The 20,267-nt window shown below is 39.3% G+C and overlaps 1 protein-coding gene across 1 annotated transcript in view; it reads right to left on the reverse strand.

The window, feature by feature from the left end:
* LOC115583391 (calcium-dependent secretion activator 1-like) overlaps positions 1-20,267 on the reverse strand; it is a 243,925-nt gene that overhangs the window by 39,804 nt on the left and 183,854 nt on the right. The window contains exons 10-12 of the mRNA XM_030420176.1: positions 10,678-10,786; positions 10,152-10,364; positions 7,756-7,767 (exon numbers count right to left, since the gene is read on the reverse strand). Coding sequence (XP_030276036.1) covers positions 7,756-7,767; positions 10,152-10,364; positions 10,678-10,786 — 334 coding nt within the window. The remainder of the gene's footprint in view (positions 1-7,755; positions 7,768-10,151; positions 10,365-10,677; positions 10,787-20,267) is intronic.

A 20,267-nucleotide genomic window follows, 5' to 3' on the forward strand; every position in this document is an offset into this window, starting at 1 on the left:
ATCCTCAAATTCAATCCCATATTAAATGTATCATCAATGAGTAGTTATTATAACTAGAAAAATGCAATCTTTGAAGATATTGTGCTGGGTTTGCTGGCTCCTGAAAAGATGATGCTCAGCTGCAGGGAAAAAACTGAGAGTTAAACTGTAGTGTGTAAGTTTTGAGTTTTTCCTAGGTCAGCATTGATATTTTGCTGTGGGAGTTCTGGCTGCAAGTTGACATTGAGCTGCTTTGGAAAGCTGGATGCTGGACTGTATTGCTTAAAGGACAACTTCGGTCGATTTAAACATGCAGCTTCATTGCTCAAGCTACCCTTGACTTGCCAGTACCGAAGACGCGAACACATTTGGTCCAGCCATTACAGAGCTCCGTGAACGGAGATGTAGCATTGAACGCTAACTGCATGGGGTCAGAACTTCACGCTGTGTTTTAAGCATCTTAACATGCTCCACATCTCACACCAGAAGTTATGCAACATCAGCAGACACCTTAGCACACAGCACTGTAGCGTGTATGACTCAAACTGAATAAAAAAGTAGTTAAAATAGTGTGTTTGTGCAAGGAGCTACTTAACTGTTTGTTGACATCTGTGTGTTCCGGTAGCTAGACCAAGCTAGTCAATCCGTCGAGCGTGCACTTACTCCCTCACTGGCGGAGACGGAAACGTATTCCAGCATTTTCGTGTTTATGTTCATAATGTACATGTCCATGTTACAGCCTGTCATGAGCCATGAGCCTGACAATAGCCTGTTAAGCCTGTTAAGTGCACACTCGATGGATATGCTAGTTTGGTCTAGCTACCGGAACACACGGATGTCAACAAACAGGTAAGTAGCTGCTTGCACAAACACACTGTTTTAACTACTTTTTTATTCAGTTTGAGTCATACACGCTACAGTGCTGTGTGCTAAGGTGTCTGCTGATGTTGCATAACTTTTGGTGTGAGATGTGGAGCATGTTAAGACGCTTAAAACACAGTGTAAAGTTCTGACCCCATGCTGTTAGCTGTCAATGCTAAGTCTCCGTTCACGGAGCTCTGTAATGGCTGGACCAAATGTGTTCGCGTCTTCAGTACTCGCAAGTCAAGGGTAGCTTGAGCAATGAAGCTGCATGTTTAAATCGACCGAAGTTCTCCTTTAACAACAATGCTTTATCAATGGTTGGAAGCTAAACTGCTTTGCTTGTTCAGTGTTGTATGAAGCAGCAGCTAAATATGGACGACCACAAGTCTCATGGAAATAGTAATAAAGCACTAAAAGTACAAGTCATTTCGCGAGAGTTGTGACGCTCAAAAAAATGTATCCACCATCTTCGAAATGTGTAATTATGTTATCATGTGATGCACTGTGCCCCAAAAAACTTGTTCCCATTAGCCAACATAGTGAAAGAAGGGCCTGTAAAACAGGGGATATATTTGTTTGAGCGTTTATTTATGAATTCATTAATGCATTTTTCAATTATGTACTTTTTGACTGATAAATGTTGTTTTTGTAAATCTCTTTTTATTTGAACTATTTATTGAATTATATGTATATTTCCTTTTCATTTGCCCATTAAAATATCAAATAATGAATGACTTAATGTAGTCTATTTATTAACAGATTAATAAAGTAATTTGTAAACTAATTTATTAATGTCTATATTTATTGTATTATGTCTTAGATGCATTATTACTATTTCCGTGACACTTGTGGTCATCCATAGCTGAAGGAGTATGAAGAGTTGAAATAATAGAAAGGGTGGTTCCCACAGACCTCCATAACAGTCAATTTAGTGGTACACTCTTTTATATTAAGCATATCCACATATACACAGTGTTACCACTGTCATATCCTGCGAATTTCAACCATAGAGGATCAATAAATGAACATCTTATCTTATCTTATGTCCATATATATTATCAGAACTATTAGACCTGTGGTCAATTTGTTGTGATGACACCTCCCACTCTTTATGTGCCTTCTTATGTTTTTACCTGTTCCTATGTAAAGACTGAGAAGCAAAGTTGTCAGGAGAATGAGCCACACCTGAATTCCCTTCTCCTGATCCTCTGATATAAGAGGGCTGGACATCTCTCCCTCAGGGTCCCTCTGTCTCCTGTGTTTTAGTCTGGGTGGTTGTTTGCATTCATTTTATTTCCTTTAGATTTGGTCTAATTTGGTTCAAATTGATTTCATAAAATATTATTTTTTGACATTGTGTGCTCTCTCTCTCTCTCTCTCTCTCTGTTGTGTCCTCCAGAGCTGGGTAGGAACAAATCAGGACTCATTGTGATTGCATTCTTTTTGATGAGCCGGGTAGTGACCTTATAGTTTAATAACACTAAAAATGCTTACTTGAATCATTTCTTTTTTAGCTCTATATAGACTGTGATATGTCCTTGTATTTCTCCAATTGGTTATGTTTTGTCACTACTTAACTTTATTACCATCAACTGAATCTATGGCATTTATTCTGCCAGGGCAAAAAGCCCTAAAACAAAAAGAGTATATAGTATGAATGCGTTCTACCATCTCTCTTTGTCATTGTATTGTTGTGTTTGAGCTGCGAAGGGTGCAATCATTATGGTCAAGAAGACAGACATTGGTTTTTATAGGTCCCACATTAGTTGTCATAAGACCCACCCTATTCCCCTTCTGTTTTGTTTGTTGCATGGCTTCAACAGCCAGGCAGTGTGTTTACAGGCATAGAAACTACGGCTCACAATTGCTGAATCGGCCCCACTGCTGGATGTTTGTTTTAACAAACCAACCATCAGAAAAACACAACCATTTAACACCAGGCAACCACTGAATATGAAGTTAGGAAATAATACTGTGTCGGTTACACTGACAGAGAATTTTGTAGCCCTGGTTGCAGTGGCGTGCACAGACTTTTTGAAGGGCAGGGGCAAAAAGAAAAAAAAGGGCACATACAGCGCGTTCTCGCCACTGAAGAGGGCACTAAGTTCCGTGTGTTGCCGAGGGCACTTTAGACATGTTTATATGTTATACAAATGGCACATTATATAGCCTTAAAACAGACTAACTAGACATACTACTCAAGTTAATTTGTAGTTAGGATCAGCATCCACGAGAACTGTGTAGATTCAACATTGGACTGTGAAGAACACACAGAGACATGGATGTATGAAGGAAATAAAACCCTAGGGGGTCTGGGGGTCCTCCCCCAGAACATTTTCAATTAAGTAGATGCCATTTCCTATATTCTAGTGCATTTTAACACCATATTAGCACCAGATAATCCAAACTGGTTCTGTGAGATATAGTTCTGGCTCAATATAGATCAAAAAGGGGCCCAACATAAAAGTCATTGCAACAGTAATGTTTCATAGTATTTCTTGGTCTTAATAGTCTTCTGGAGTTTAGTGTGTTTTCTTCACCCAATAGGGCTCTGTGATAAAAACACAGGGAACAATACACATTTAAAATACTTATTTGACACCTCAAAAGAAACAAACTATGATGATGCATGGACATACAGTGGCAGTTAAAATAAAACAGAAAAGTGTGGTGTGCAAAAGTATTCACCCCCGTGAGTCAATACTTTGTAGAACCACCGTTCCCTGCAATGACAGCTAGAAGTCTTTTGGGGTAAGTCTCTACCAGCAATGCACATATAGAGACTGAAATATTTGCCCATTCCTTCTTGCAAAATAGCTCAAGTTTAGTCTGATTGGATGGAGAGTGTCTGTGAACAGCAATTTTCAAGTCTTGCCAAGGATTCTCACTTGGATTTAGGTCTGGACTTTGACTGGGCCATTCTAACACATGAATATGCTTTGATCTAAACCATTCCATTGTAGCTCTGGCTGTATGTTTAGGCTCGTTGTCCTGCTGGAAGGTGAACCTCGGCCCCAGTCTCAAGTCTTTTGCAGACTCTGACAGGTATTCTTCCAAGATTGTCCTGTATTTGGCTCCATCCATCTTCCCATCCCATGGATTGAACAGTGCTCTGTGAAATGTTTAAAGCTTGGGATATTTTTTCATATCCCAACCATGCTTTAAACTTCTCCACAACTTTATCCCTGACCTGTCCGGTGTGTTCCTTGGGCTTCATGATGCTGTTTGTTCAATAATGTTCTCTAGCAAACCTCTGAGGCCTTCACAGATCAGCTGTATTTACACTGAGATTAGATTACACACAGGTGGACTCCATTTACTAATTAGGGGACTTCTGAAGGCAATTGGTTGCACTGGATTTTATTTAAGTGTATCAGGGTAAAGGGGGTGAATACTTTTGCACACCACACTTTTCAGTTTTCTATTTTTAAAAATGTTTGAAAACCTTGTATCATTTTCCTTCCACTTCACAATTATGCACCACTTTGTGTTGGTCTATCAGATGAAATGCCATTAAAATACAATTACGTTTGTGGTTGTAACGTGACAAAATGGGGAAAAGTTCAAGGGGGGTGAATACTTTTGCAAGCCACTGTATATGTTTCCAACTGAGCTGTGCACTTTAAAGAAGGCATTTTAAAGAAAAGCATTTCTAAAAATTAAAATAGAATAAAAAATCCCAAATGCTTAGCCTGGCGGGGGGTCAACTTAAACCTGGCGGAAACCCTGATATGCAATGCTAACCCCACTTTTAATTTTACTGGCTAGCTTTAAAAAGCTGTTCCCGCAACACTTAGCTAGGCTAGCTCCTCAGCCTAGACTTAAACATGTGATAGGCATCTCTACCTAATAATAGCACTTCCAGGCTACATACACTAGTATTTAGTAATGCAAAATTAATTTAATAATTAACTAAATAACACACTTCTTGTAGCAAGTGCAGCACTGAAAAATCTGACATTGATTGATACTTGATACGAGATAGTGGGAAAGGAGTGTGTTGTTTAAAATTAAAATTAACTTAATAAACAGCTTGCAATATTAGCTACCTACCTCACACAGCAGTAGGATGCCGGGTTGCACCTCAGTCAGTATTAAGTCCCCACTGACATGTGACCATTTGAGAGAGAGTGTGTCTAAAACTGAATACGTAAATGGATGGAATAGACTTATTTAACAACGGGAATGTGTTCTTAAAACTTAAGTTACCATCTATCTAGCTGCTATCAATTTATTCCATCATTTACTAAATACAGACCCTTTCCAAAAAATTAGAATATCATGAAAAAGTTTATTTATTTCCATAATTCCATTCAAAAAGTTAAACTTTCATAGATTATAGAGTCAGGGCCCACAATTTAAATTATGTTAGCAGTGTATTGCAGATACAGTAAGTTCAATCGACTGTATTTAATTTAATTTGTAGAAGACAGGGTTGTGGTTTTAGGCCTCCAAAATTTCCCAGTCTTTATAAAGAGAGAGCAAGGATATCCTCCCCTTGTTAGAATTAGCATCAACATCAGTGCATATTTTCTGATAAAAAGAACAACAGGAGCAGAGATTTAAAGAAAGAATTTTGATAACGATACTGGACAGAAAAAACAGCATCTCAGATTTCACCACATCCACAGAATAATCCTAATCTTTTCTATTCATGTGAATAACATATGTCAAAACAAATGACACCACCAGTCAGCATAACGCAAGTTCAAGTTCAATTTCCCCTCTCAGCAGCTGAAAAAAATGATCTCTTAACTGTCTTTGTTGTTAAAGTGTTTTGATGTAGTCTATTTTGATTTTGGTTGGGGTGTGGGTGGTGGGGCTAACATGATGTTATATTATTCATTGTGCAGATCCAGGTGTGAACTGACAAGTAGTTATTTGGTAACATTGACTGATTGCTGCCTGATTTAATTGTGCAGCAACCTCACTGTATTATTCATGACCTGGCACTTTTAACTTGGTAATTACCAGCTGCTGGGACTCAGTGGGATTCCAGTGGTTGTGTCAAAAACAGCTCACTCAATAAATTCACTTACACAAATGAACGCAGGAAGCAGTTTTTCATTTATCAAGTATGTTAGTCTGCCCTGATTTCTTTTTCTGTCATTGTGTTCTACACATATAATCCGTTGGAATTATTTTGCTTGGTAACTTTCACGAGATAATATGTATTCACCATAGGTTGATGTCTACCTATTATGAAATATCTATATATTTACATACATAAGCCTGCATTCAGACTGACATGAGCTTAAAAAGAGCAGCCTGCTCATTCATTTCAATAGAGTCAGTCTATAGGGGCAAAGGGGGTGTCAACACAGCTCCACCACAACAACACCAGCGAATAAAGTTGAACAAGGCTTAACTTCTGCTGCAACAGAATACCATATGGTAAGGCACTGCAGTGACCAGTTATCTTGCATGCATACTGGTAGATTGACAATTTCCTCATCTACCAATTTGGCCAGAGCAATCTGTGAGTGTCTTGAACAGCGATGGACAAGCTGCAAGCTCTTGCTCTCTCCCCTTCTCTGTCCGTCTGTCCTCTCTTTTTATTCAGGATTCTTTCTGCTGGTTCATGGCCTCCTGGGAACCTCTCTCTCTCTCTCTCTCTCCTGAATCTCGCTGCCTCACATAAAGACAGTCACCATGGTGGAGAGGAGGCCAGGTGGCTCGGGCACCGCTTGGCGATGCCTCAGCCTGCTAAGTCGTCTTCCTGGATCCACAAACTTTACATATATTATAGAATCTGTATCAGATATTCTGTCAATGAAATCTGTATACTCTGTTATTTTGTTTTTCTAGTCTGGACAGGCGACATCTACTGCATGTCTGTCTATCCTGGAAGAGGGATCTTTCCTCTGTGTACATTAAATAAATTAACTGAAAAAGCTGAGTGCAGTCTGGAGTTACAGATGCTTTATATAATTTGATCAAACTCCTGTCAAAGATTAAAGTAAATTAAGATAATCATAAGATATGAGCAGTAAGCAGGTGGCAGAGTAATGGCTTCAGTAATGACCTCAGTACAAAGACTGAGACAATGGGGCCAGAGTCGTCCTCTTGATCGGTGATCTGTATCGGCAACTACTGATTCCAGCAATCGGTGATGAGCTTCAAAAATCTTGATTGGTGTGCCCTTGCAATAAATCATACATTCTTGCAACATCCAAAGAGCAGGCCTGACTGTGGACAATTGCTGTGTAACTTCTTGATCTGAACAAGCTCTTCAGTGTAGTTTAAAAAATGCACAAACTTTTTGCCCATTAAAATGGAATAAACAAAATAAATAAATCTGACTATAACTGCCCTGAGATATCATTATCAAGATTTATTTGTGATGTAGAGGACCTTAGCCAAATGATCTGCAGTAACTTCCATCTATTTATGTAAACTTTTAAACTCTGTTCAGTTGACAGTGCTAAAATAAAAACCATTATAACAATAATAATATGTAGAAGAATTAATTCAAAAAAATTAAACATACATTTTCAAAACAGTCCAGCTGTGGTCCAGTCAAATGGTCCAGTTTAATCGCAGGGATATAACAACCACCACAAATTATACTAAAAGTGAACATGCTATAGCTCAGAAGCAATCACAAACATGTCCTCTTGAAAAAGAAAACACATCTTTGAAACTTAACCCTGACCTACAATGCATTACTTCTGCAGGACGGTGATCCATGACAAATAAATCTAGTCAATGTCTGTTGTACGATTGGCAAATATGCAGACAGAAGCACAGCCAGAGCAAATCATCTCTGCATGCATGTTATGTTACAAAGAAGTAGGTATGTCTCCTATTTCTGTCCTCCAAACAGTAATACAATACAGAAATGTATTAAAAGAGGAAGAGTGATGGACAACAAAAGGAGGAAAGAGAAAGAAAGGGGAGGAAAGCACTTACCCTTTAATCCAGCTAAGATAGCAGGGTCAGGGTTTAGAGGAAGTAGAAGGAAGAAAGAAGAAAAGGAAGGAAGAAACAGAGAAACATAAAGACACACAGCAAAGCCACCAACACTTTAACACTACAGCAGTTCTACAAACAAAGAGCGAAGCAGCACACTGAGAAAGAATAACAGTAACAATCGAAAACATGTACAGTACGTGAACAAGAAGAGGACAAAGCAAGGACATCATTGGATTATATGTAAAAAATGTTGCAGGGAGTATGGCATCAAGCAAAAGAAGCTGTGACTGATCAAAAGTAAGGCCTCATCTGATTTTTGTTCTTGTAATTAGTATATGGACTGAAACTTGGATATTTGACATTAAAGTTGACTGTATCTATGCCACTCCATGTCCCACGCATATCGTTTACACGCGTGTTTTAAATAGCAACACAGTTGCAATGAAAACATTAGAAAACTAAAAAGATAATGTAGGAGAGCTGAACATAGATGAAATACACAAAACTTGAAGTTCACAGAATACATATGAGGGAATTATGATGTCTATTTAATTGCCTGGTAAAGAACGAGAGGGTCTCTTACCTCTCTTATTTAGTTAATCAAAAAAGCATTACCTAAGATTAGTATTTAATGCCATTAACAGCCTAGTAAATCCCTACCAAGCTGCTGTTCCTACCACCTCTGCAGCAGACTGTGAGAGGTTTTTAAAATTTTTTTTTAGAAAAATAGAAAATATTAAATCCTCTATTCCTCCTGTGGATTCACCTTTACCATCAGCTGAGCTCCCACCCTCCACCACACTGTTGGATAAGTCCAAACCCATAACCCCTGAGGACTTGGATGACATTGTATCCAGTATTAATATCACTAATTAGAAACTTCACATTCTTCCTTCTGCCCTGTTCAAAGAGACTTTTGGAGTGATCGCCATCTAGCTTCTTAACATTACAAACACATCACCTTTATCTGGCTTGACTATTTTAAACAGGCCTGTATCCAGCCTTTACTTAAGAAACCTGGTTTAGACCAAATGTTCTCCCATAATATATTGCCAACGTCAAACCAATGCTACCCAGAAATATAGTTGAACAACTCATCTACACCCTCATTTTCTCCCGTCTAGATTACAGTAACTCATTATTCACCTGTTTAAACAACACAGCAGTTGCCTGCCTACAGTTAGTACAAAATACAGCAGCTAGACTCCACACTAGCACTCAACACATCACACATCACCATAGTCCTGGCTAAATAACAGTGGTTACCAATGCATTACATAATTTAATTAAATTTTTTATTGATTACTTTTAAAGCTTTAAAATGATCTTGCTCCACTTTACATTTCAGAACTACTCAGCCCTTAGTCTGCTCCAAGACTCAGATCAGTGAACCAAATTCTGTAACAGTACTATGGTCCAGACTGAAAACAAAGGGATTGTGCTTTTATGGTTCTTGCTCCAACACTGTGAAACAAACTTCCACTAAATATCAGAGCAGCTGCGTCAGTGGCACAATTTAAGCAAGCATTTGCATAATGTCTTACTCTTGCTCCTGTATATTTTGTCTTATCTCTGTCTATATTTTATACACACACACACACACACACACACACACATACCGACGAATGCCATTGTTTTTTTTTTAATTGGAATCAGATGTCAGCGTTTCCGTGGCTTCACGGACAGCCTGAAGGCGCAGGAGAACTGTCTGACTTGAACGCTGCTGTTTGACTGCTCATTGCTGCTGCCGCCTGCTCTAGTCAGTTGAACGAGCCTCTTAAATACTGTGTGTATCCATGTGCTTGTAAGTCAGCTGTAACCAACAACACACTCCTTTCCCACTATCTCGTATCAAGTATCAATCAATGTCAGATTTTTCAGTGCTGCACTTGCTACAAGAAGTGTGTTATTATAAGCATGACAGGGCAGAATCTGGTAGCAGCACTCCTAAGAGATGCAGAGATAATGAACATTATGATTATGGGCCTAAATAAAACTGATAACCTGTAATACTGTTCTACTGATAAGGAAATTGATTGCAATTTGTCATCCACAATGAAACAGTCAGTGAATCTCACTTCCAGGCAGTTCCAACTTATCAGGCAAATATTAATATAAACAAAGTATTCAAATATTTCAACTGTTGCCACTTTAGGTTCCATTCAGTATTCTCAGATTTGTATTCATATACTTAGACTTTCATTCTATAGAGACAAACTGTACATATATAATACCTTATTAAATGGCATGCCATAACCTAATTCTGACCTACAGTGATTGAAAGGTCAAGTGTTTTTTCCTAGAAATGTGATTAGATCAGCTAAAATGTTACTTCCTCAACATTACTGTGGTGTGAGAAGAGACAAATAGGTTTCTGACATTTGAAAACTTACAGAACTGAGATATAGGTGCATCGAGCTGGGGTGCTGTGCCCCCTCTTGAGTTGAGCTTCTGGACCTGGGTAGGAGGAACTGGCTTGTGTGACTGACCAGTGGCTCGGTACATAGCCTGCACCCACAGGATCCGGTCCTGCTCATCATCACTGGCAAAGATCACAGTGTCACCCTCTTTGACAGCATTGAAGAATGTCCGACCACCATCTAGACCTGAAAGGGTGGACAGTGGAAACAACAATAGACAGAAACCCTTCAGATATGCCCATCATTCACTAAATTGTCCGGCGGGTGCAACAAAATTAGCAGGTCAATGATTAAGACGTCAGTCAAGCAGAATGTAATCACCTACAGCCTCCAGAGACGAAGCCTAATCAGCCAACATCAGTGAAAATACCTGTGTAGTTAGACTGTTGGTGTGCAGGGGTTTTAACAACAGATTTGCATTTCAAACTGTAATGCTTTTCTGTCTTCAGCTTTGCTTGTTGTCATGCACGGCACAGCTGTGTGTTACGGCTGCTATTACCTGGCTGGGGGTCGGTGTAGTCTACAGTGTAGCCATCCAGTTGGAGAAGCTCAACAGGCTCGGCTTTCTTCTCTCTGTAGCTGCACATGGCGAAGGTGTACTGACTGACCTGCACCAATCACAGAGAGAACTGTTCAGCCATCAGCTGACTCATAAGGAAATACATTTGCTGCAGACGCTTTCCACCAACACCTACTCCAACTACAAGACCCAGGGTATGATGGAAGACGCCTGGCTGTCATCTGATGAGAGCTGATTTGTTGACATATTGACTCAACGATATGATGTTTGAAAAAAAGTTTTCATATTTGAACTGGTGAGAGTCCATCCATTCCATCCATCCATCCATTGTCAACCGCTTATCCAGAATCGGGTCGCGGGGGCAGCAGCTTCAGTAGTGAGTCCCAGACTTCCCTTTCCCCGGCCACATTGGCTAACTCTGACTGGGGAATCCCCAGGCGCTCCCAGGCCAGAGAAGAGATTTAATCCCTCCACCTGGTCCTGGGTCTACCCCTAGGTCTCCTCCCAGTTGGACGTGCCAGGAACACCTCCCTAGGAAGGCGCCCTGGTGGCATCCTCATCAGATGCCCGAACCACCTCAACTGGCTCCTTTCTACGCAGAGGAGCAGCGGCTCTAATCCGAGTCCCTCCCGGATGGCTGAGCTTCTTACCCTATCTCTAAGGGAGACCCCAGCCACCCTGCGAAGAAAACCCATTTCGGCCGCTTGTACCCACGATCTCATTCTTTCGGTCATGACCCATCGCTCATGACCATAGGTGAGGGTAGGGACGAAGATTGACCGGTAGATCGAGAGCTTTGCCTTTCGGCTCAGCTCCCATTTCGTCACAACCGTGCGGTGAAGCGCATGCAACACCGCACCCGCTGCTCCGACTCTCCTGTCAATCTCCCACCCCATCATCCCCTCACTCGTGAACAAAACCCTGAGGTACTTGAACTCCTTCACTTGGGGCAAGGACACATTCCCCACCTGGAGTAGGCAATCCACCGGTTTCCTACTGAGAACCATGGCCTCAGATTTAGAGGTGCTGATCCACATCCCTGCCGCTTCACACTCAGCTGCGAACTGATCCAATGAGCGTTGTAGATCTACAGCCGATGATGCCATCAAGACCACATCATCCGCAAAAAGCAGTGATGCGATCTTAAGGTCACCGACCTGTAACCCTTCCATACCATGACTGCGCCTCGAAATCCTGTCCATGTAAATCACAAACATGATTGGGGACAAGGCACATCCCTGGCGGAGGCCAACACCCACTTGGAACAAGTCCGACTTACTTCCGAGTATACACACACAGCTCTCGCTTTGAGAATATAGGGATTGGATGGCCCTGAGAAGGGACCCCCTCACCCCATACTCCCCCAGCACCTCCCACAGAACATCTCGGGGGACCCGGTCGTACGCCTTCTCCAGATCCACAAAACACATGTGGACTGGGAGATTGTACTCCCAGGCCCCCTCCAAGACCCCTGCCAGAGTAAAGAGCTGGTCCGTTGTTCCACGACCAGGACGGAATCCGCATTGTTCCTCTTCAATCTGAGGTTCGACAATCGGTGAGAGTCTTTTTTTTTCAATTTTAAGTTTTATTTTGTTGACACAATACATGTTTTGTGGTCGATGGTGAGAATTAGTAGTCAGAAACTAAATACATTTATTTTATGACTGTAAACATTAAAAAGATTACAATATCAACTACAATATGTCAAGTTTTTAAGAGACTGATTTAATTATTATTTTCAACATAAAACCGTCAGATGTAAGGATTCCTAAAATTAACAAAAATTTGAATAGGACGGGTTATGATTTGTATATAGCAGCAAACTAATTTGATGCCAGTTTACCTAGCAATTCATATATAGAAGGTTGAACCATGAAAAGAAATCACATATTGCCTATGAAGCATTTTATTATGCTACCCTGTCATGATTGAAACAGTTGGAAACTGTATATAAACTGATTTACAGGACTAATTCCATTCTTTTTATTATTAGAATCTGATGTAGCAGGATTAATGTGATTTCCTTGACAGACTGAAGACTGCAGAAAAACTGTCCGACTTGACTGTAGCTTTTTATCTCTGCCCATTGATGCTGCCGCCTTCTCTAGTCCATTTTGTAGCGAGGTGTAGCCCACTAAATACTGTGCACATTCATATACTCATAGTCAACAACCCATTCCTTTCCCACTATACAAATATCAACCATATAAAAATCATTAAATGTTAAAAAGAAATAAAGCAAATGAAAATTAACAAAAAGTTCTACATGACATAAAATATCATTATCAGGGGACAGCATTTGTAGTAATAACAGAAACAGATCTTTTACACCGCATATAAAAAAGTGACCACATTATGAGATGGAAACATGGAAACTTCTTCTCAATCATTCATAAGTTATTAATATATATTATATATATATATATATATATATTGCCACATTCTGATATTGCCACACTCTTTTCCATTACAGTATGTCATTTTAAATTGAAGGATCATATTAGCTGCTCTAACGAGATGAATATCAAAATACTCAAAGGTGCGCACCTTCTATAAAAATGATGAAATGAATAATACAGCTCTTCTTTATCAGAATAGTTTTCAGTCTCATAGAGAAAGTCAAATTGATTTCACAAGTCCATGTCAAGTCACATCTTTTCAACCTCCCTCCAGGAGGCAGATACAACATGGCAGCACCAAAAAGTAAAAGCACTGAGTCAGATTCCAAAATAACAAATAAACAACATACCATGTTTACTTAAGGCTGGGCAATATGGCTAAAAAATGTATCACGATATAAGTGTTTCATATCAGTCGACAGCGCCGTCGTACAGGGGGGAAAGGTGATGACAATTCTAAGGGCCCACAGCCCGCTATAGGGCCCACACACAGCCCCCAGTAGACTCTATGACAAAATGGTTATGCATACACTGAACTAATATATATTCATACGAATGAATCCGAATTCAAACAAAGCCACAAGTCATACAATATTCTAATTTTAATTTTTTCAATAACCCCCTTGGCCCCTTCTTAAAAAATGGTTTGGTCCATACCGCGGTTCGTTCTTCCCATAGTTCTTCCTCATCGGAATTAAGTGAGCGCGAGCGAACTCCAGCAGGGTTAGGATGCCCCCCAAAAAGCACAAGTCCGGACACCAGAGAAGAGTTGAGAAGGAGGCCAGGAGTAGAAGCAGCAGAGCAGGGGCCCAGGACATCAAAAACATAGTTTCTAAGAATGGTGAGAGTAAAACTACCGAGGGCGGCTGAAACAATTAGCCTACTTGTTCATTAATTTAATGTCTGTAACATTACCTTTGACGGGGCGCAAGCTGGAGCCTACGTTAGCTGTCATCTGGCCGTGCTACACTCTGGACAAGTCGCCAGTTCATTGTAGAGCAACGGTTCCAGAGTAGCTATAACTGAACGTTACTAACAGGGCTGTAAACTAACTTTTTGGCTCACCTGCCAAGGGGACCGGTAGATGAAAGAATATAAGTCTATAATAACCACACCCTGACATGTAAATGTGACATCTGTCTTGATTCGTTTAATTATAATATGATATAATATTTGTAATAGAAGTCTACTGCAACTGTACTTTTTTTAACCATTAAATGTTATTTTATACATTATCATATTCTATAATGTTCTGTCATGGACTACATCACTTCACTGCTAACAGAAAAGAGAGCTGCTCACTGCCAGTTGCAGCTTCTTATCTTGATCTGCAGTCTTTGTTCATTTTTTGTCATGATTGTTATTATTAGTACTTAGATTATCAAAAATCTCAGTTACATGTCAGGATGTGGTTATTATAGACAGATTAAATATTTAACTGTCATGTGTCATCACAGTAACAGCGTTACATACTTTAGCAGCTGTAAACAAGCCCTGGTTACTAATTTAGGGGCTACTACAGTGACTGTGTGTTTCACACATATCACTGTCGGACAGTGCTCCAGTATGCGCCCATTCAGAGGCTGCATTGAAATGTATTATGACGCATTCAAGTTCTACTCAGTAATTATGAGCATCTGACGAAGGTCAGTTACGTTATCATGATGTGTTCAATGTGGTCTTGTAAAATGTGTTATTAGTGGGACATTTGAATAGCCTAAATACAAAAAAGTTAAATGTTCAAAGATTTGTTTGTTTTCATAGCAGTATAAAATAAAAGACACCATAATAGCTGACAACAACAAAGTAAAAAAGACTATTTAGAGTTGTGGACAGTTTACACTGACTTTTGAATGGTTTAAGAATATTTTTTGCCTGGGAAAGTGAAGCTGTCCACCTAGAGCTATGGTACTAAGAAGCCCATTTAGATTTTGTCCAAGAATAGGTTAGTTCTGCATCAGTTTCTCCATGAAACATAACATATAATGTTTACAATATATATAATGGAACAATAAACCTTAATGCTCTGCTGCACTAGAATCAGCAGTGGCTGCTTCATCTGAGTTTGACCCCACAGCAGTCGCTCAGCCCAGCAGTCCAATGATGCCTTTGATGGTGAGTGAGTGATGTAGACACTGGTTGGCTGTTTTGGTTTATTAGTGACCCACTACCTATTTGTTGAGTGGTTAATTGAAAATGTATTTGCAATCAGAGGTGTAATAACGTGTTGCAAATCAGTGAAATGAGAATAAGACAACTAATTATACATAATTTACATAATAACACTCTGACTTGTTAAGTTGTTAATCGTAAAAAAAGGAAACAAATTGGGTGTATTACACCAGGCACCGTCAAGAATACTGAAAAACAAGAAAATTGAAGGTGGCAATGAATGGGGTAGAGGGGCCCACACCGATATTCTTTCAGGGGGCCCAGAATTCCTAGCAACTGCCCTGTCAGTCGATATCGATAATTTGATTTTTTTAACCTATTTGAAATAATACATTTGTTAAAAATAACCCTTTAAATGGTGACTACTGGTGAGATTTTTGAAAAAAAATCGTTTTCAGGATTTCAGAATCAGAATCTAAGACATGAGACAAAATAGTGTAGAAGTTTCTGCTTGACAATATGTTAACCTCTTGAGCATTAGTGAACTTTTTTACCGTTATTTTCTTTATTATTATATTTTCTTTTATGGAAACAGAATCAAAAAATGGTAAATCAACTCAACTTAAACAGTGACTTGTAGAAATGACACAAATAGCAGTAATGACAATACTAATCGATTTCAAGATAACATAGGGGTCCGTGTATCTTTTGGTTATTCGATTTTCCTTTCAGAAACGGGTATTAAAAAACAAAAAAGTAGTGGTTATTTGATTTTCGTTTTAAAATAAAAAAATTAAAATTGAAATACAAGGCGTTTTTCTTTTTCAAGGTTAAAAAGGGATGAGCGAAATTATAAAAATGATTTGATATTCATTTTCTATTTCATATAACAAAAAATAAAATCACTAGAAAATAGAAATGGAAAAAAGGCCTGTTTATTCATATTCTGAGACCAGATGTTGTCATTTACAGGACGGTGCTGTGTAGAAGAAACAGTAGGCTAGTAGGCTACGGCGGGGTAATCTACCGTGGCAGTATGGAACTGCGGTCAAGCCCAATCTCCGTGGTCAAATCAGCCGCACTTAAATTTCGAGTGTACAAGTATTCTCAGCATTATGGTAAATGCGGAGAAACAGCGTATTTACTTTCAGTTTTCAAAATGAAGGTATTAAGAACAGTAAGCTATAATTCGAACCTACATTTTAAATAAAATATGTTACATTAAAGTGTTTCATGAGCCCATGATGAAGAAAAAACACTTAATATCAAGTATCTTTACTGCACCAGTGTAGAGACATGCCAAAATAAAAGTCTCATATTTAAACCTCCAGTTTGCATATTTTACCATATTTGAGCTACTGTAAAAACACATTGCTCAATATTTCCTGGCTACTGATGGTATATTTGACATCTACACATCTAAGACTACCACTATACTTGATATCTTGCATTTTTACTGCACCAATGTGGAGAAATTCAACAATAAATTTCCCCATTTGTACCTCCAAGTGGCATATTTTCATATATTTGAGCTACTGTAAAAACACTTTGCTCAATATTCCTGGCTATGGATGGTATACTTAACTTCTACACATACAAGTATCATAGCGTAACATCATGGTGATGGGCCCCGGTGCAAAGATTTTTTTTGTGCCCCTACCCCCGCCCTAAACACAAGCGCATGCTCTTGCTCACTGCACGTGCACACACACACACACACACACACACACACAGTCACACAGCCACTCGAGAGAACTGCTAGCAGGGGTGGACTGGCCATCGGGAGTACCGGGATTTTTCCCAGTGGGCCGATCAATGATAGGCCGATGGACAGCTTTTATTCATTCATTCATTCATTCATTCATTCATTTATTTATTTATTTATTTATTTATGTATTTATTTAGCACCTTGCCTTGGTAACTACCGTATATTACCAAATAATAACCGGGTTTCAATTAACCGCAGGGTCCCCTTTAAACGCCGGGTGCAGGTGTATATTTGGATAAATAACCACTGGTTCTAAATAAATGCCGAGTCTAATTTATTCTTTTAAAACATCAAGGAAGGAAACGTGACCACTGACACTGCACGTTTTTCTTCTTTGCCTTTTTCACGGGTTGTGCTGCTTTCTGTCAGTCAGTATCACATTGATGATCGCCATGGCTCCGGTGCAGCAAAAAAATAAAAAGTACGACTTCAAATTCAAACATTCTGTCTTAAAATATGCAGAGGAAAACTCGGGAGAAGCAGCCGCTAGACGTTTCTCTGTCTACCCCAAGAGAGTGAGAGATTGGCGAAAAAATCAAACTGAGCTTCAGTGTCTGTCCGAGGAGGACAGCAACAGGGCCAGGCTGCCTGGTGGAGGGAGGAAGAACTTCACTTGCAGAAGGATGCCAGAGAGTTCACTGAAAAGCTGGAGAAGTTTGTGACATTTTCATCACAGATTTTTGAGAGGAAGGAATTAAACAGCTGTCCCAAATTGCCGCCTGGTCTGTTAAGGGATTGAAACAAATAAATGCCCCAGCTATTATTTGGTATTGTATGATAACAGACATGAGAGAGACATGCATCACAGTGCTCAGCTGCAGACACAGCAGAGAGGTGACGAGACGTGACTCATCATAACTGACAGGCATCAAGGTGATTGGACAAATTATCATTTCCTCCTCCTATACCAGCCCATCAGCGTAACCTTACCGACCCGCCCCCCAGCTATTTTATTCACAAAAACAGGGGCCTGTGGCAATTCTGGACAGCTGTTTTGCAGCTGCACCGGTTGCACCGCCAATACTTACGCCACTGACAAGCATACTTAATATCAAGCATTTTTACTGCACCAATGTGGATAAATTCAACAAAAAAAGTCCCATATTTATACCTGCAGATTCCATATTTTCATATATTTGACGTACTGTAAAAACGCTTTGCTCAATAATTCCTGGCTAAGCGTGATATATCTGACTTCTACACAAGTGTTCTTACAGCAGCTCAAATATGGTCAAATATGCAATCTCCAGGCATAAATATGGGACTTTTATTTTAGAATTTCTCCTTGATATCAAGTATAGTTGTAGTCTTAGATGTGTAAAAGTCAAATGTACCATCCATAGCCAGGAATTATTGAGCAAAGAGTTTTTACAGTACGTCAAATATATGAAAATATGGAATCTGCATGTATAAATATGGGACTTTTATTGTTGAATTTATCTACATTGGTGCAGCAAAAATGCTTGATATTAAGTACGCTTGTAGTCTTATATGTGTAGATGTCAAATATACCACCCATAGCAGGGAATTATTGAGCAAAGTGTTTTTACAGTAGCTCAAATATATGAAAATATGGAATCTGCAGGTATTAATATGGGACTTTTATTGTTGAATTTAACCACATTGGTGCAGTAAAAATGCTTGGTCTCAAGTATGCGTGTAGTCTTATATGTGTAGAAGTCAAGTAGGCTATACCATCCATAGCAAGGAATTATTAAGCAAAGTGTTTTTACAGCACCTCAAATATGGTCAAATATGCAAACTGGAGGCATAAATATGGGACTTTTATTTTGGCATTTTTCACACTGGTGCAGTAAAGATACCTGATATTAAGTGTTTTTTTATTCATCATGGGGTCATGAAACACTTTAATGTGACATATTTTATTAAATGTAGGTTCGAATTATAGCTTACTGTTACTGTTACTTAATACCTTTATTTTGAAAACCAAAAGTCCGCATCTACTATAATGCTGAGAATACTTGTACACTCGAAATGTAAGAGCGGCTGATTTGACCACAGAGATCGGGGTGACGGCCGGCTTGACTGCAGTTCAATACTGCGTCCATGTGTCACGGTAGATTACCCCGCCATAGCCTACTAGCCTACTGTTTCTTCTACACAGCACCATCCAGTAAATGACAACATCTGGTCTCCGAATATGAATAAACAGACCTTTTTTCCGTTTCTGTTTTCTAGTGATTTTATTTTTTGTTATATGAAATAGAAAATAAAAATCGAATCATTTTTATAATTCCGCTCATCCCTTTTTGACCATGAAAAAGAAAAACGCCTTGTATTTCCATTTTAATGTTTTTATTCTAAAACGAAAATCAAATAACCACTAGTTTTTGGGTTTTTAATACCCTTTTCTGAAAGGAAAATCGAATGACCAAAAGATACACGGACCCTTAGGGTGTAGTGCTTTCACTGTGTGCATCTTAAATTCGCCATTCGCCCGTGATATAAACTGACGAAAATCATGTCTTTTTTTTTTGCGGCGGCGGAGCTGAAAATCCAGCAGCAGAATGCATATAGGAGAAACACTGTCCGAAATACTGCCAAACTGGTGACGTGACCTTTCCTCTTATATCCACAATTTCCTCTCGCGCTGTCGCACTCATTTTCTCCTTTCACTCTATGCTGTTCTTTTTGTTAAAGCAGTTATGAGGCACGATGGCGAAACATGAAAGTGCTACTGTGCATGTCACTCAACAGGTTGTTGCTAGGTTACCAACAGTGGTGGACAGTACGGAGTAAATTAACTTGAGTACTGTACTTAAGTACATATCCAGAGGATTTGTAATTTACTTGAGTATTATTTTTTTTGGTACTTATTACTCTTACTTGAATACATTTCCAAGACAAATATTTTTACTTTTACTCGAGTTAATGTCTAGGAAGGCTGGAAGGTACTCGTTACTTTCAGGTCTGCTCTGTTTTCTTTTTTTTCTAAAATACTATCGGACACAAGCTGTGTTTGTCAAAGAAGGAAACCTATCACAGTGCACGCTCTCCACTGGGATCTACGTAAAAGCGGAAATACGTCATCCCTCCCGATAAGGATACCACCAAAGTAGCCACGCTCTCGACTGCGTTTGTCAACACGACAATGTCAGATGTAGTTTTTTGTAAAGCAGTGATTCTCAACCAGTGGTCTGGGGACAACATTGGTCTCTGAGGGGGTTCCAGTTCCCAACTTAGCTAAATGATAGAGAGTTAGTTGGACGGTGCAGGTTCATTTGGTTACAGTTTTAATGATTGTTAATAAACATCTGGATCTGCAACAT

This window comes from Sparus aurata, chromosome 6 (genome assembly GCF_900880675.1).
Source record: "Sparus aurata chromosome 6, fSpaAur1.1, whole genome shotgun sequence".
Lineage (NCBI taxonomy): Eukaryota > Metazoa > Chordata > Actinopteri > Spariformes > Sparidae > Sparus > Sparus aurata.